The 19,722-nt window shown below is 38.4% G+C and overlaps 1 protein-coding gene across 1 annotated transcript in view; it reads right to left on the reverse strand.

Moving 5' to 3' along the window:
• Positions 1–19,722, reverse strand: part of LOC126176534 (intermembrane lipid transfer protein VPS13B) — a 238,167-nt gene that overhangs the window by 120,938 nt on the left and 97,507 nt on the right. Inside the window, exons 11-12 of the mRNA XM_049923691.1 lie at positions 8,397–8,514; positions 7,690–7,832 (exon numbers count right to left, since the gene is read on the reverse strand). Coding sequence (XP_049779648.1) covers positions 7,690–7,832; positions 8,397–8,514 — 261 coding nt within the window. The remainder of the gene's footprint in view (positions 1–7,689; positions 7,833–8,396; positions 8,515–19,722) is intronic.

Here is a 19,722-nt window from a genome sequence, read left to right on the forward strand (position 1 = left end):
TATTATTAACAAAAAATGTTGCTTTCAATTGCTTTAATGGCCACTTTGATATTGTCTAGCATGTGAGATAGTAGTAAACACCAAAATTATAAAAATAAAAGTTTGTGTCCGTATTTAGTGTGGGCAGAGAAGATTAATTAAATTGTATGTTCAAAAAAGCATTTAATATTGGAGATTTACACACATTAATTAAAAACATCATGAGTTGGTTTGATTACTTTTGGCTTTAGAATGCTCACTTTGAGATTATTAACACACACACACACACACACACACACACACACACACACACACAAACAAACAAGTGCACGCATACATGTACATGCACAAGCGTGCGTCCCCCCCCCCCCCCCCCAACACACACACTTATTCTTACATATTTGATAAAATAAAATTACAAATAGGGTTAAATAATACACAATTAGAAGTGAATAATGACATACAAGTACTTACAACACTTTTTTTGCTATGTGTTAATGGCTGTCTACTCACATGAGAAGCAGCAAAAAGTCAACCAGGTAGAAGTCAATCATTCCCATACAAATTAATATCTAGGCCCTAACAACTTAGAGAGGAGATCTCAAAGTTCACAAAATTTTGTATTTCATGTTAGACTCATATATTTGCCACAACAGGCCTGCACTTAATTTCAGTGATATTCTTATATCAGAAAATAAAATACACTGAACTAAAATATTGTGTATCAAGAAAGCATTGCCAGAAGTGTCACATACTACTGGGTGCTTTTTCACAGATGAGGAATCCATGTGACAACAGTGGGTACACTATAGAAAGCCTTGTGAGAAAGACTTAATCTCATCTCTCAGGCTTATGAAGGGATTGAGTTCCCATGTGAGCTGGTACCCAGCATAATTACATACCCTTCCCCAGCTTGTGCATTAGAAAAAGGATGTACTGAATGCCTTGGATTAACTTGTCTGCAAGGTACAGCTTCAGAATGGTATGCAAAACATTTAGACAGTTGGGGCACATGAGGAATTTTCACACCTGATCACATCTCATCTGCTTGCATGTCCTAAAGATTGTGTGAAGATCAGCATAGAAAATTGCATATTCATTTGGCAGGTATAACCTGAGGGAACAACTGGGAAAAATTATAAAACAATCAACTGCCCCCCCTCCCCTCCTAAATTACCTATCAGTCTATACTTTCTTAAAACTGTGGTAATTACTTAAAACATTGTAAAATTTTATCTTACAAAATATAGTCTGACCTACAGGATTTTCAGTAGTCCACTGTATCTAAAATCAATCAGGGTATTATACCATTACCAACGACACAGTGGAACTTTGTTCCAACTTTTGTGTCATAACACTCACACCTGCCAGCCTCAGACTTCAGTTCAGTTGGATAGTGCTCTGCTCAGGCTCCAAATGAGCATGTGATACATGGACAGCTGCTGTGTATACACAACACAAAGGGTCAGTAGTAGTGACGGCAGGTGATTGCAAATGTGCTTTGATATTGAAAGCATTTTTCACCATAAGTAGCTGTCACCAGATGGCTAATGGCAGTTTTCCAGTCTCCAAACAGATGTTAGGTATAGGGCTAATATTGTAAGCCCCAGCAGCTAACCTGTTATCCCCATATTACAATGATTTAACAATATTAATATATAAAGATCATGGTGAAATGTACATATCACAGTTATTACCCAAATGGGAATGAAAAATACTCCAGTAAAATTGCAAAAGGAATGATCTGTAAGTCCCTCAGTTCTAGTCATTCAGACATTTGAAGTTCTTTGTCTTCAGACGGGGAGCATATACATTTAGCATTGAATACAAGGTCCTGGAATCACAAGGACTCTTAAAATTGAGATTATCGCCTCTAAGTTGTAGGGAAGTTAAAAACAGGGCAACGACATATAAAGCAAACATCTAATCTCCTACCCAGAGGAGTAATCAAAACCTTTTTCCTCACCCTATCCTCTAGCCTTTTAAATGTCAACTGCAGCTGACTGGCTGTAGTTGCAAGTCTAGATGATGAATAGTAAATCAAAATGGTGCTCACAAATAGGAATTCTGTACTGAGTTTTTAATTGTACACAATATATTATTTTGTTATAGCAAATAGACTGCTACACTCAGTTGAACAACACCTGTCTGCTGGGGAAATTTGTCTGAGAGAGGATTCCACACTCTGTATCTGTAATAGCACTATTCAAGAAAGGAATCTCACTAGGTCAGGCAGATGTCCATGGAAGACTAATTCAGAAAACAAAACCATGACATGGTGCTTCCAAAATATTAAGGGGACTTTGTCTTCAGTTTCCTCATACCAAACAATAAACTCATCACTTTTAAATATGAGAATACTGGCATTGGTTAAAATTAATGCCAAATACGCAATACAGCAATAAAAAACCACACGATTCACAGCTAAAAAAACCAAATCAATATGCTCTGTTCCTACACTCTACAAGTCGTCAGCTCCAACTAACAAATTACTTTTGCTGGAAAAGCAATATAAAACAAATGAAAAATATTTATTGTGAATAGTTATTACTAAACCCCCCTCTCTCTGTGTGGACCACTGAGAACCATGCGTACAACACTATCTTGAGGAAAACATTCATTTTTTCAGAGCTGCACAAAAAGAAAGGAATGCAAAAAAAAGGAAGAAAAGAAAAGAAAAATGGGAATACATCAATATTCAGGTAATGATTTAAAGATATTATCCTTCCAAGTAGTGCTGCAGTCCTAGTCAAAAGAACGATATCTGACAACACTCACAGAAGAAGAGGAACAGTGAAAATAATATACTGGTAAAGGAATGACAGGAATGCATAGTTAAAAACACAGATAGGTATCCTGCTTACACCTCTTTCCAAAAATTCATTCATCAGAGAAAGGAACAAGATGGGACAAGAAAGGGTAAGATGGGCAGAAGCCAGGCAAAGAAATAATTCACTACATTACGTTGTTTCAGATAGAACAGTAAGTACAGAAAATAATTTTGAAGTAATAGTATCCATTATTTTCAACATTGGATTAGCAGGAAAATATTTTTTTTTAAATTTGCATATTTACAGTTTTTAAGATGATGTCCAAAAACTAATATAGTTTTTACAATACAGACATTTGCTAAAGGAGAATCAATGGAGTTACTAGTCAAAGATTTGGCAATGACAATACGCTATTCCAAAGTCAGTGATGAAATATGTAAGAAGGAACATGGATTTCTTCGAAATAAACTGAAACACAAACAATCCTTATACAAAACAGGCTAAAATGCACACAAAAGTATAGAAGATACAAAGTAAAAGCAAATAACATGTCAATAACCTATACTCCCCACTCCATCTCCCATATAAAATTAACTGACTTTTAGTAGTGTTGTTTGTCACTTGTTCTCACTAAATACTATTAGCAGCAAGAAGCTACTGACCATTTATTCAAAAGTTAGTTCTTTACTAGTAAGATGAAGACTGGGTAATTTCATACATGATATCCTAACATCAGCGCATCTTGGATGTAATTAAGCAAAGGTCAATGTAAGCAATGTCCAACACAACCTCTTATAAATTCAAAGCCCCATAAAGTAAAGGCTGTAAGTCATTTGTCAACTTGGACTCTGTTTTCCTTGCTGATGGCTGTGTGTCACGTGCAATGTCTTCCTTCTGTGAAGAAGACAATGATGGTGCTTGTCTGATACATTGTTCATTTTTCTGCACTTTTGGCTGCTACAGAGGAAATGCAAAAATTGACTGACATCCAGGCTATTCGAGAAGTTTGATGCAAAGACTTCTGTGGTCTGAAGGAGATAAATAGCTTCTCAACCACTTCTGCAGACATCATTTGTCTATTGTAAAATTCCCATACGCACACACACACACACACACACACACACACACACACATTCAACGAGTCTGAAAATATATTGTATCCCAAAAACAAAACTTGGCAGAAGTCCACATGATGTATTTTATACCAAATAATTGACAGTTTCAGCTCAATATTTTGTGCACTACGATACTTTTGTGGCATTGATGGCATCTTAGTCTACTGCACCCGACGCACTGCTCACAGCTATGCTAGAGATGGCACTTACAAATCTCCTGCCAGTGTGCTGCTGGGCAAGTTCACTCTTCCAGCACTCGCTGTTCTCCTAGGGGGTGGTACAACATGTAGACACCATAAGAGGATACTAAATTAACCTGACCTCATGGATTGCGACTTTAGGCTGGCACCTCCTTTTAAGCAGCCACACTCAGAGCTTTGTCCCAGATTCAGTGTAACTATAGACTTATCAACATTAGTATGGAAGACTGCAATGAGAACATTACATCAATGTAGTACGACGCTATTAAACATTACTAATATTCAGAGGCTGTCAAAGTGGATCAGTAGTCAAGACTATTTGTTACAATAAACAACTTTATTGACTTTGTATGTAACTCAGCACCACAGGAGAATCTGCAGCACTTCTGAGTTATGTACATCTCAATTATTAAGCATACATATTGTAAGTAAACTTATTAATGTGTTATCTTTTTGTACATGTCTGTCTGTTTTTATTGACCATCTCTACTATCAACACATTAGACATCAACTGATAAGTCTGGTAGGTGATCATCATTCATAACTACTTTCTTAATTTTTGTGTGGAAAGCACAAATGTGGGAAGTGTCTTTGTGTATGCAATGGCAACTTCTAGAGAGAAATCCTTCAACTGCACACATTCAGTATCATATCCAACAAATCAACTCATTACTAGCAGCTATTGACAGATTGATGGATGCACAACGAACCCATCAAACAACAATGACTGAAACACAGAATGTCAGAGGACAGGTGCTGTCTCCTCCACCCTCCCGTTCATCTGATGCCCAACAAGGGGAATGAAAAAAGAGTATCGCCTGCAGCTACAGTAGCATTTTCAGGCATAAAAAATATAAGATGAATCATGGCGCTCTTTCTCTTTTCATGGGTAGTAGTGCATATTTTCTGATTGCGTCGCAAGTTGTTCCCTCCGTTAGAGCCCCAAACCCTATCATATGAAGACATTGTTCAAGCATTAGATGATTACTTCAAAGTCGGATTCATGTAGATGCCACTTATTTCAATTTTTATTTGTATGTGTCAAGGGCAGATTGCTGAACTCAAGGGCATGACTAGGAGCTGTAAATAACTGCTCTTGCAGAGCCTCATTTCAAGATGAAATGCTTTGTGATGCCATTATTCAAAACCTTGCTGATAACAGAATACAGGTAGAGATTCTAAAGCATCACCACCCTGGTCTCAATAATGTTCTTAAAGTTACTGAAGCTCAGGAAGTTTAAGGCTTCAATTAATTTGACTTTAATATGCCTGTTATTGCAATGCTGACTGTATACACCTCGCAGTGAACCCAGTTTTGCATGGCTCAGGAATGCTGCTGTCACAAGGAACAGCATAAACACAGAGTGATGCACACAGCCACTTCTTCAACTAGTTCAAACCTTCTGTAGTCTTGTGTGAAATATTATGTGATGCATGACACAAACACTGCCATCTCCACCATGTGGAATGTTGCCACTGCCATAAATGCTACTCACAGCAAGGGTGCATGCAAAAGAAATGCAAACAGACAGTCTCTGTAAGTTGACTATAGCACGCAATCTTCGGAATGAGTAATGCAGTATGAATTGCATCTTTGTTAACCGCATTCACAGAGTACATGAGAGACATCACTTTTGAATCTACCATTAGTGTACCACTGGGTGAGCTCACTTTACCAGCACTTGCTGTTCTCAAAGGGGTGGTGCCTAGCATACACAACGCCAGAGGTCATTAAATCAACATGACCTCACTACTGTGACTGGCCAGTGCATCCTTTTAAGCAGCCACATTCAGATCTTCACACCAGATTCAGTGCATCTATAGACTTATGTATGGAAAACTACTGAGAAGACATTACATCAACATCTAAATATTACTGATATTCAGGGAATATTGAAGTGAATTGGAATTCAAGACTACTTTTACAATCAAGAAGTTTACTCTCTTTGTACACAACTCAGCATCACAGAAGAACCAAAAGCACTTCAAAGTTATGTACGTGTCAATTATTAACTCTATATAGTGTAAATAAACTTACTAATGTGTTATCTTTTTGTAGGTGTTTGATGTCTTTAGTAGCCACCTCTACTACTGAAACATCTACCTTGATACCTAAAAGTAAGCATACTATCATTAGTATATGCTACGAACATACTTTTTATTATTAGTATGAATACAGATGCCACTTTTTTGATTCAACAATCTGAAATTACATCCCAATTATTACATACAACGTATCCAATAAGTTAGGAAACAAAGCTTGAAAAATATTTGCAGAAATATTTTTGTTCATACACCACTCACGTAAGGGTTAAAGTTAACAATCTGAAAAACCAAAGCAAAAACGAAAAGAATTTACTTAAGTTGATGAAATCCTGGGGTTATTATTAAAATTATCAGAAAAAATGCCATTGTTTAATTTAAACAGAAAATAAACTTTAAAAACATTTATTCAAATTTGATTCCATCTATAATGCTTTGTTTGCTTACAAAACTTCACGTCTGATAATGTTAATGGATTTAGTGCGCTGTTTTCATGCCTTCTATTTTTTAAAGCTGACAGTCATAACTGAAGTTTAACAAACATTCCAAAATGACTTCAAATTAGCCAATATAGCTGATTCTTTAACATCCTAGGACTGAATTAAGATTGTCCTTGTATCACCAGCTGGACACAATATTCTGCATAAATGCCAACTGGAATTTGTAGCTCCACGACTGTACATTGCACTATCCCCAGGGATTTAAGAAGGTCCTATTTCTGGAGGGGAGATCTTTTAACTCGAAATTTCACACTTTTTCCCTCTTGTCTAGAGCATAAAATGATACAGTATCTTCTCTTTCAGACTGATGCATTTGGTTACATATACGACACACATATACACAAAGTTATGGTATAGAAATACTGTGTTCTTCAGAGTAAGTGACTGCAACACTGAATGTGGTCTCATCAGGCCATCACAGGTCTTGTTTGACCACAGACAAATGGTAAACTATTGTTGTGACTAAAGTGTGCAACAGAAGGATGAAGCGTCCTTGTGGAAATTTGGGCTCGTATACTGCAACCATGTTGATTTTGAGTTGGGAACAGGTGCAGGAATCGACATGCTCTTGTGTTGGAATGGTTTCTTTCTGCAGCTCAAGAAGGGATGCACGAGGAAGGGGTAAAGAATATTATTTGAGACTCTATTTTGACAATATCACCACATGTGCCTCGACTGCAGAATAGCAACAAAACCATTGTCACACCAAAGAACATGCACAATTCTCCATCATCAGCCACACCAAACCAAACAAATCTAAGTTACATGGTGATCGCCAAAACCCACAAAATTTTCTGTTGCACTCAGTAATGCTAGATCTGCAGCTTAGTACAATCATAATCACTCATTTCTACAAATGTGTGTGAATACTGTAACAAATGAAATATCTGGCAACAGATTTCAAACGGGGGCAAGTGACTTTCCCACCCCCACCCCCCTTCCCCTCCTCTCCCCACCCACTTTTCAGATTTCTATGCTGTTACCCTATCTTGACCCTTTTTTCCCCTTATTCAATGAAAAATCTCATAGTACTATTAAAATGTGATTATTTATATGACTGCAGTCACAAAAAGACACTTACCTGGTTTCGGTACCGAGTATGGACAGTAATCATAAAGCAAAGCAGCACCCTGAACTGCTTGCAGACGATGAAAGAGTCCAGAAGATAACCGCAGTAACATAGGCCCCACAACAACACGACAAAGAGCTCGTTCTGGAAGATTACTGGTGAGCAGAACATATAATAAATTAACTTCATAATATCACATTTTACCTTTTCCCAAAATCGTAGTAACAATGTGCAAAATAAAAATAGTGTATTTATTTATTTATTTTAATGGAACAGTGTAAGCTCACCTAAACTTAAAAAATGAGACTCTAGCTTAGATTTTCATTGACATGCTTAACACAAAGAAACCGTTAAAATATTAGACAAGTGCCATGAGCAGTACAATGAAACAACAAGCAGGAGAGGCCAATGGAAGTATAACTTTTTGGAGTGCAGGGAAAGAAACCTAGGTATGAAACATATTTTACAGTGGTCTTTACTACTGTGAATACATCAGCAAGTCACACGTATGTCTTAGCACAGTCAAATAAACAAACTTACAATATTATATCACACGTATGTCATAGCGCAGTCAAGTAAACAAACTTACAATATTTTAAGACAGAAAAAAATTGTGTTCAATTACATATGTGCACATATGTAAAAACATTACTGGCATATATTGTTCAATAAGAACCAATATATTTTCAAATATAATTAGTATAATTAATAGGAAGTACCTGTATTCCAAATCACTGCCTAGTTCCGAGAGACGCTCTGAATTGAAGTCATCAGGAAGTTCTAACATATACAGGTAATCAAACGCTAAGGCAGGAGTCTTCTCCAAAAGTAAAGCTTCTGTAAAATGGAAAATTAACATCACATTATAAACTGATTAATACATTCTGAACGTTAAAAACAGAAGTATTTAACTTTCAACAATAGTAGAGAATAATGCACCTCAGGGGGATGTAAAGCTGTGCCAAACAGAAGCGCAGAATGACTATTATGGGGCAGTTATGGTAGAGTGCTCACAAAATACCTTAACCCATAGCTGCACAGAGGGCCTGTTAGGGGATTGGACAATGGCAGTGACAACCAGTAATTTGACAAGTTAACCATTTATTACTAAAAGCGCAATATGACATAGGATTAAGCTGAAATTGTATGAGAAGCAGCAATTTATTTTGGGCTGGCCTGCACACCTTTTTTCTCTTTCAGAGAGACATCATCAGTATCGAGTTGTGAATAATGCATACAATTCCCTTGTTACCATGCTAAAGTTAGCTTTTTTTGCCACACCACAGCAGAGTTTACACAACTTCACCTCACTAACATTCTAATGCAATTGCAACTGTAATAGAATCCTTGAACAGTACATTATAATACAACTGAAGACAAGTCCAGTGAATGGTATATGAAAAGCTCTGACTCACAAAAAATATGTGAAATTTCTTCACTTATACTGTTGTAAACCTACAATTACTCACATTTCATCAGTCATCAATGGCCCTTAAAAAATTGTAATCCCATTGAAAAAAATCTGTAGTTACTCAAATACTGCGTTCATAAGGAAGTTCTGCATGCTAACCACAGACAAAATACTCTCCTCTTTGTGTGCTGTCATTTGCCAAAAGCTCATTTCAGTATTTCAAACTGTTTAGGAGATAGAAGGGATATTATGAACAGTTCAGTTTCACTATATCATTTGCAAATGCAAAAGAAAGTGAGTTCAGTACATAACAATCTATTTTCTCAAGATGGATGACAGATGTAGATCTCCTTCCAAGTTTAAAGAAAAATTCATTATGTTAGCTACATTTTGTATGCAGCAATATATGACCTAACATGAATCGTAAATTAACTTATAGTGACTCAAATGTTTCACTGCAAAAATTCAAATTTTGTCTTGTTAACAACTTAATTTTAAAAGATCACAGTAATTACAATCACAAATGAAACAATAGGCAGTTCACCATAAAACTGATAAATGAGGCTACAAGACATAATGTTTTATGGTACAACATATATTTTTTAATGTGTTCCCAGTTTGCGTGAATCTGTGATGATTTCAGACTGAGTAACCCTATGGTATTCCCAGAAGTACCATGAAGCTTGTAGCAGATATAACATATGCTGCCAATGCTAGTATTTCCATTCTGTAATTATTTTGGTGATGATTTACTATCCATTTAGTTCCACTTCAACTGTGTGACAAATAACTATGATTAGTAATTTATTTTCCATTTTCTGTCTATATTTGGACAAGTCTATCACAAGTTATTTTACAGAGCCTTAGTTATACATTTGTAATACAATGTTGTGTTCACAAATATAAAGCATAAAACTTTTATTGCAAGTGTTTTATGATGCAAACAATGCTAGTGCCACATGTGCTCCATTAACTGAAGGCAATTAGGGAGATATAAGTATTTCAATGGTAATGCAAAATCAGACCACCAAGATTTAAAATAACATTCTAAGTAGATGATAAGATTTGAATATAACTGTCAATCATAATGCAACCCTTTTATGATATGTAGTGAAGGGATTGTCATCGTGAGCTGTTAAATATTGTTTGACAATTACTGAGTTACCAGAGGTGGCTCCAAATTGACATACTTGCCAAACAAATCTTTGAAATTTCATGTAAGTGGTCGCAGTTTTCTCTGGGGTCTTTCAATTCAATACTGTGAAAAATATCTGTGTTACTAAATAAATATAGCAACATAAAATAGTTTAATTTACTTACTCTTTCAGTGAGACCATGCCACTCCAAGAAAACCATGATGAGATTACCCAAACAATTGCAAAACTTCACTATACTTCACAACTGGAATAAAGTAATCTAAATTGTATACTTGCATTGATATTCTCCACATGTATAACCATTCTGCAGTGAGGAACAATAATAAAGTAGATTCATCAAACTTCATAACATGTTTCCCTTGGTCGAAAGTGCATGTTTTTAGCAACTTGCATCACTGAATCCTGTTGTTTGCGCTCACTTGGTTTGCATCAAGTTTCATATTAACAACTCCACAACTGTTGTTTCATTTATGTATTACTTATTCCACTGCTAACAGTGACACAGTGTTTTCTAGATGTGTAGCCTCACCTTCCTCTCACTGGTGGCACAACTACTACATCACCTAAATCTAGCCATTGGTACATGCAATTGATTAGAGAAGTTTTCTTGCCATTTAGTTGGTTAGATAGCTTGCTGGACTCAAATCTATACACTCATCTGCTGCTTGATTTCTGGTGATATCTGGATTTCTGACTGGATTTAATACAATGATAACCTTTTGCTTCATTCTAATTAATTTTCTCAGTATTGCAAGCAGACAGACAGTTGAGCTGTTGACAACTCTGGTTGTCAAGCTTGCTTGTAAGTAGCACATTTGTGTTGCAATTCTTTGGCATTAATAAAGCCTGTGTACAGATCAACATCAAAGCTGAGATGGGAACTTTCCTGAATTTAGGTATCTTACGGAACAGTTGGACAGCACTGATCCAATCATTAATGAGATGTTGGAAGTGCAATGACAAATACAGCAGAAACTAGCAGAACAGCAAATTCAGTTACAATTGGTGACACTGCTGCAGCAGTAATTGGCATTGCTTCAACTGCAATGTTAGCAATCACAGGGCAAGCATTTAAAATCAAGCTCAGCATTGTTCCTGCATTCCTGTCTTTCAGTGAGGAAAATAAAAAATGAGAAATCTATCACAGTTGTTTACAACTAAATTTTCTGGCATGCAATTTCACATATCACCACAGGCGATGAGCACTTCTCTTGTCCACTAATACTAATTATTTGAGATTCTTCATAATTTATATCCACTAGCAGACCCCAGTACTCTGTCATATTCTGCAATTTGTAATATGGTGTCTAGTAATTTTACGAAACAGACTCATATAGCAAGCACTCATTTACAGTTTTTACAATGCAGAAAGTGAGATAATCTTACGGTGTTTGGCAGCAGATCTTGAAGGTCAAAGTGGCTGTTGTTGATTTCACTGTGAAAGAGCAAATTGCAAATGATCCTAAAGCTGAACTCTTAAAAAGTGATGTTATAGTTGGTTTTGCCCCTGAACAGAAGATTTGTACGCAAGCTCTGAAACAGCCTCATCTGTCATTAGACAATGTGTTACCTACAGCTCAAGCTTATGATATTTTTTGGCCAGCTCACAAGTCATTTAATGAGGAAATTGAAACTGCAAAATAATGTGATGTATTGCACTAGCACAAAAAGAATAGTGATATAGATTTCTGCTGCACATCATCATTGTATAATTTTTCTACTTACTAAGAGATAACATGTGAAAATCATTCATGCCACCAAACTTCAATGAAAACATTACCATTTTTTATTACTGCTACCTTCTGCCCATCCTCAGTGCTGACAGCATCAACTTCTAGCACTGAAAAATCAAATCTATACAGGCATGCCTGGATTGCTTCCACAAACATATGAGAGATAACTGCTCCCACCACCATGCAGTGTGCACACAGTGCTATAAGTGGAATCGCCTCACAGTTGTTTGTCATGATCAGCTATTGCATTCACCAGTTGCTCCGCCACTGCATTCACCAGTTGCTCCCCCACATTGTCTATGGGGTTGAACAAAAATATGTAAACACTAAAAACATAATACCTTACCAAGTTTAAAACCTTTACCATTCAGAATAGCTTCCAGTCATCTTGAAATGGACAAATACAAGTCCTGTATGGTTTTCAAGGGAATCTCATATCATTCTTTCTACAAAATAGTGGCAATATCAGAAAATGATGATAGAAGTGGGTAGTGATCACGCACCCTTCTCTCCAAAGTAGACCACAGATGCTCAGTAATTTTGAGATCTGGTGATTGTGGTAGCCAGAAGAGATGCAACAATTCCTCTTCATGCTCACAAAACCAGTCCTGGACAATGCAAGCTGTGTGAACAGGAGCCCTGTTGTTTTGGAACACAGCAAAACCATTTAGAGTCCAAAGACAGTACCATGGTATGCATCTGGCCGGCCAAAATGGTCACATGATCCTTGGTAGTAACATGACCTGGCAGAGTAACTCAGCAAAAATTTGGAAACAGTGTGAAACAAGACCCACCAACCAAATTACTTTCTTGCACTACTCCACAGCCCGGGTATTATGGCTTCAGCACTACATTTTCCTATTATGGGCATTTCCATCACTCGTGAGTGGTTTTGGAATTCCAGCTTGCCCTGCAAATCCGTGCTTACAGAGCTCACTTCATGTTGTTTCAGTCCCAAAAGGATTGGAGAGTGTAACATTCAGTTCTGCAGTGACTTTTGCAACTGTCATCCCCTATTTTTCATCACAGTCCTCTTCAACAGCAGTCAGTTATGATCACTCAAATGCATGTTTTTGTCTGCATTGTGACTCAGCGGATGATGGTTTTTCACTTTCCTTGTATATGGTACAAATTTTCACTATGATGCCTCTTGAAACACCAAACACTTTGGCCTCCTGGTTTTGGAGTCATCGAGCATACGAGCACCAACAATTTGTCCATGTTTGGCTTCACTTAGATCCAACATAATGGACTCACAACTACACAGAACACTGTTCTCACCATGTCTAATACTTGTAACATACTAAGGACACTGACAGGTACTGTTCATGGTCAAACACAACAGTGCAACTCATAGCTTGGCTAGTATCTTTATTTATGTTCAAGCATGCACTTATCACGTTGTTTCCATATTTTTGTCCAACCCCTGTGCATCATGTAAACATTATGCCCACTTTCAGCCCAGAAACAGCCATGCCACAAAATCTGTTGCTCACATACAATAAACATGGCACTTCTTTGTGATTTCAAATTGACACAGGCACATCAGACTGTGAGCTAACATAACAAAGATGTTTGGGCTCAGATGCATTTCCTCTTCGTCGAAACATCTTGGCTCAAACTTGTTTAGGGGTTGAAATGCAAGTGTTGCATTACGCGCCCTAAATTACACACTTGTGACCCTTTGGTTAAATTGTCTGGCTGATGGCAAGTTTGCAAAATACAAAGTTAATATTACGTATAATAACAGTAATAATAATATCTGGAACTAAATTAATGACCCATAAACAATATAAGCCACACAGTTGCAATTTGGTTAGAATAATGTTTATTCAGAAAGCAAACTAATAGCGAAAACGGTCGTATTTAGAATTACTATTACACACAATGCGAAATTTTCCAAGTCGTTTCACTTCCTAGCAACCTAGAGACTGACCATCCACTTTTGCTTCTCCACCAGCACTGTATCTTTTGGTGTCTCCAGCTGAACCGTCCGTTTTCACGTCTCCATCCGAACTGTCCCCATTGGTGACTCGACCAGGCCTGCCCTCTGCCCATCTCCAACCACGTTTCCTGCGCGCTGAACATCTTCGCTCAACTGACTAGCACAGTTCCCTTTCCTAAAGCTGTCCATCTGATTGGCAACAGCTTATTTATGTTACTTTACATTTTAAGATATTTAAATAATCAAAGCTTGACCACTTTCATGCTCTTAATAAAGTAACAATAATACCCATTACATAATAAACGTTAGATTCTTTTACATAAAACCAAAACAATTTTCTTCTTAGCTTTGAATGTCACGGCCAGTAGCCTTGCACCAATGTGCATTCTGATAAATAAATAAAGAACAAAAGTAACTATTATGCACTAAACTTTACAACAAATATTCTATTACCTAATGATTCAATAAGGTGTCATGCTGTCATCGTTCAACGTGTGGAGAAAATGATGATCTGATACTTAACTGAAAATACTGATAATTTAAATTTATTGTATCTTTTAAACAAATAAAGTTACAGAGTTGATATTTACAATGTTTGTCACTTTAATGATGCACTCCTATACGAAATGTTAATCGTTAAGATTGACCAAAGCATTCAGATTTTAGCATTCAGGTCTCTACTACAAAACTTGTTAATTTCACTTTAACAATCAATCCTAAACTATTATAGATGTGATCAATATTCAAGTTTTACTGGGATCACCATGAAAATTTATGGAGGATGGCAGATTAAAATTACTGTGGCTTGATGCCCTGCACTACTATAGAATTAAATAGTTTTCATAAATGTTTCCCTTTATGGTCGATCTTAGGTCTGCCATATTATCACCGCTACATCTCCTTGGCAACAAAAGCCTTCTACTGGGTTTTCCTATGACGTTTGTTCTCGTCTGTCAAACTCGCACAATACAGTGCTTAGCCCTCAATAGACAATAGACACCTGTGAGTTTCCTCATCTCTTGGTGAATCTGCACCCTTTGTGACACATGGTCCTGGACAACAGGGTTTGTTTCACAATTCCTGTAGACTGACTCTTTTGGCCATATATTTAAATGAGAGCACAATGTTCCTTAACTCACAGGTCTTAGTCAATAACGAGAAGACACACAGTTATACGTAGTCCACTCTACTGAAACAGACACACAAAAATCTACTGAATCACAGCACATAAGATTTTTTGTTGCTAGAGCAAGTCACTGTGGCCTTGACAGTGCATACAGAAGTGTTAGCAGACAGCTGCATCTCTTTGTCGTCAAATCCCAATGGTGAGCAACATTTTTGAGCTAAACTCACTGATTTTCATCCTTTGTCTTCCACATCCACAATTTAATGAACTTAAATATCAGATGCTATTCGACTTCATTATATGAACAACTTATGCAAGGAGTGTACGTCCTTGTTTGAACAAACTCTCAGATATGCACTTAAGTATACCGTACACACAACACTAAAATGATCAGCTAGATTGAAACAGGGCAAACTGGTAAACAAAACCACTGCAGTTGCTAAAAATTCTTCATTTTTACTCTTTCAAAACAGCCAGACAGCTGCAGCTCAGAGGAAAATTTTCAGCTTTGTTTGTGAATTAACAGCAATTACGTTTTGAATTTGACATAGTTTTTCCTTGCTAATAGTTGCATGAAGGTTTACATATGCCACATTATGTTGACCTGTTGGAATCTGTAATGGCATAATCTATTAGACCGGATTGACTGTGACCATAATTTCAACACATTTGAAATAAAACATGCTGTGGCAACATAGTATGCACTGTGAATGAAATGTTGATCCCAGTGCCTGCCCTGCGAGAATGACGCAGGGCCTGTTTCCCCTACACCTTTTCTTACCTGACAGCAGCCCATAAGCTAGATGGTGATCTCATGTTTATACTCTCAGCAACCCACGCAAAATTGTGTATGTAGTATCCTACTTCACAGCCTGACCTATCAAGAGGTCACTATTTTACAAAAATTGATCTGTCGGATGCCCATCTGCATCTCCATTTAGATGAAGCACCACATAAAGTCATATTTTTTTCCCAACTTGTATAAGTACACTGTTCTTCCCTTTGGTATAGCCCACGACTTTACACAACATCCTCGGTGAGCAGATGATGCGTGCACATCTGTGAGCAGTGAATACTGTACCCCCTCCACCTCACAGGAAAGAGGCTGGGTGCCATGTGGAGACTTGCACAAATAAGTAAACCAATCCTAAGGGAAATGCCTGAAGAAATTTAGACTATCTTTATATTCTCTGTCGCATTGCAAAGCAGTTATTTCAAGCAGCAGATCATCATTAAAGCTCCACTATCAATCCTGAGTTATTTCCCAATTTTACTGGTGCACAGTCAGTAAATACGAAAAATAATACATTCTATGACAAACCTAATTTTCTACACTTTCCTCAACACTGCTAAGAGTGTCACATCCAGCCGTATGCTTCCATCTTGATATTCTGTGATCTGGTAAGACTTGTAGTGCCTTTGTGAATTGAACCTACTGAAAGCATTCAGTGTCTTATGATACAATAAACATTTTGCACACCCATATTTCTGTGTAACAATAATATGAGAAGCATAGTTGCTACTCACCATATAGTGTATAGCGGAGATGCTGAGTTGTAGATAGGCACAACAAAAAGACTGTCGCAAAATAAGCCGCGCGCGCCCACACTCACACTCACACTCACTCTCACACTCCACTCACTCTCTCACTCACACTCTCTCACTCTCTCTCTCTCTCTCTCTCTCTCTCTCTCTCTCTCTCTCTCACTCACTCACACACACACACACACACACACACACACACAACTCAACTCACACACACACATGCCCACAGTCTCCGGCGGCTGAAGCCATACAGTCTGGCTTCAGCTGCTAGAGACTGTGGTGATGTGGTCATGTGTAGCCGATGTCACTAATGTGTTGCAGCAAGACACTGGCACTGTCGTCTCCCACAAAAACAATGACGGCATTTAGCAACAAAATCTCTTTGTCTTTGAGATGCTCACAATGGTGAAATACTCAATCCACAACCTGAACTTACTACACTGAAAAATTTCAAGAATCAAGTTGTTAATGGCATAATTTGTTTACTGGCTGGGGACAGACAATCTAGGGCATGCTGTCTGTGCCCATATCGCTTGTGTCCACATTGAAGCATCTCCTTATAGTTTTCTCCTAAGCCCTAGCAACTACAAGATTGCACTCATACTAAATTTGTCAACCCCCTCCTCAGTGCTACATGGCTTATCAATATTGAGTCTTTGTTGAAGTTTCTATACATGATACACACTTTGTATGTGGTACACATGGCATCCACCTCAGTCACATCTACAATTACAGCAGTGGCAAAAATTTTCACCATTAAGGGCACACACAAAACTGTAGTATCAGGCAATGATACTTAGTTTATCTTCTCCATATCTGCAGACTTATGCTACTACAGCAGGATAGCCCCAGACACTACCTGAGTGTTTACTCCTGCTTCTGGAGTGGAGGATGAATGGATGGGACAGACCTTTAAAGTCCAAACGAAGAAAGCCTGAGTGTCATATCCACAGATGATACCATAAACACTTATTAAGGTCCAAAAGATCAACCCCATCCACAGCCACATCCCAGAAGAACTGCTCCATAGCTGGGGTAGCTGGGAGCTTCAGACGAAGCTAGACCCACTCCAGCCATCACTAAATCTGCCATAGCCATAAGAGCATTCCCACTTCCAAACAAGCTCTTTGGTCAGGTCTCACACACATGGAATCACAACGGGACACAATAGGGCATCATGGCCAACAAAATGGATGAAGGTGGGTGCACAAACTGCCATAGCAACCAGCTGTAGCCACAATGGTCTGATGACTGAATATTTCCTACATTCCGCCAGCTGCACAGGTCTACAAACAATGCACCTGCCTCCTCCAGCATGAGCAGCAGCAACAGCAGATAATATGTCTAGTCACACTACAGGGTGACATGGCCCTTCATGGAGAACAAACCACTGTTTACAGCCACAGAGAATATCACTTCAGCTCCACAGGCATAGAAATCTACATGCCACTTGCTCAGTCCAGCCTATATACATCAATTTCTCAGTGCCACCATTTAAATCAACTGACCAAGTGCCTGAGTCAGCAGTCCTGGAGCCCCAGGCAGGGATACCAACTATGACCACATGCCTTTAGGGTTGCCAGGGTGCAATCACCCCTGTAGGTGGGTTAAAAGGGGGAGGAACGTAACATATCTAGTACATGAACAAATGACATCTGTCTCAGGCTATGATGACAACCTTCTGACAGTGCCTCCAGGAAGAGCTTTGCATGTCTTTCACTGGCACTGCAACGATTGCATCATGTGAACTGCCCAGTGACCATGAGCTGAACATAAAGAGCTAACCACTGATGCACTGGTTATTTGTTGTCACTGGCAGTGATAGAAAAATTAATTTGCAACACTTGTTGAATCCAATGCTGAAACAAAAATCAAGTTCTTAACATAGTTTTTAAATGTTCTTTAAGAAAAAAAGTAAAAGAATATTGCTTCCATTTAATTGTGATGCACCAGCCAAAGATTAGTGACACATATCCGTTATCTCAGTGTAACTCACACCAAAACCCAGTTGAAATCATTAAAACTAAGCAAGGTACCAGGGGCCAGTGGAATCTCAGCTAAGTTGTACTTGGAAACTGCACCAGTTACAAGAAAAACAACAAAACCCACAGAGCTATCAGCCAACGTCACTAACACTTGTCTCTTATAAATTCAGACATAATGACATGTCTTGAGCAAAACTGTCTTTTGCAGAGTAACCACCATGAATTTCAAAACTCATGAATCATACAAAACTCAATTACCTATCCATCCAGACGTAATATACTAAGAATCACAGGCCAAGATAAGAGTTGGTAAGCTTTTTATTCTTAAAAAACTTTTCATGGAGTGCAATGAAATTCCTACCATATTCTAATAATATAGCTTTCGGCCATTAAGATCTTTGTCAACAATAGACACACACACACACACACACACACACCCACACACACACACACACACACACACGCACACGCACACACGCGCGCACATGCACACACTCACGCAAACGCAAGTAGCACACATGACTGCAGTCTCAAGTAACTGAAACCACACTGCGAGCAGCAGCACCAGTGCATGATGAGAGTGGTGTCTGGGTGGGGGTAAGGAGGAGGCTGGGGCAGGGAGGGGGAGGGATAGTATATTGCGCGTGGCGGACAGTGAAGTGTTGCAGTTTAGACTGAGGGTAGGGGAGAGGTGGGGAGGGGTGGGGGGAGAGGGGGGGAAGTAGTGAAAAGGAGAGAAATAGAAAGACTGCGTGTGGTGGTGATGAAATGATGGCTGCGTAGTGCTGGAATGGGAACGGGGAGGGGGCTGGCTGGGTGAGGACTGTGACTAACGAAGTTTGAGGCCAGGAGGGTTATGGGAATGTAGGATGTATTGCAGGGAAAGTTCCCACCTGCGCAGTTCAGAAAAGCTCGTGTTGGTGAGAAGGATCCATATGGCACAGGCTGTGAAGCAGTAATGACCATAATTACCCTCCCAACCTTGTACAAAAACAAATCTCTCGTGCCTTATCTTTCCAGTCTCCCACCACCTCCCAAAGTCCCATTGTCCGGCCACAGATGAGTAGTCCCCTTGTAACTCAGTACCACCCAGGACTGGAGCAATTGAATTACATTCTCTGCCAGGACATCAATTACCTCTCG

The sequence above is a fragment of the Schistocerca cancellata genome, chromosome 3 (genome assembly GCF_023864275.1).
Source record: "Schistocerca cancellata isolate TAMUIC-IGC-003103 chromosome 3, iqSchCanc2.1, whole genome shotgun sequence".
NCBI lineage: Eukaryota > Metazoa > Arthropoda > Insecta > Orthoptera > Acrididae > Schistocerca > Schistocerca cancellata.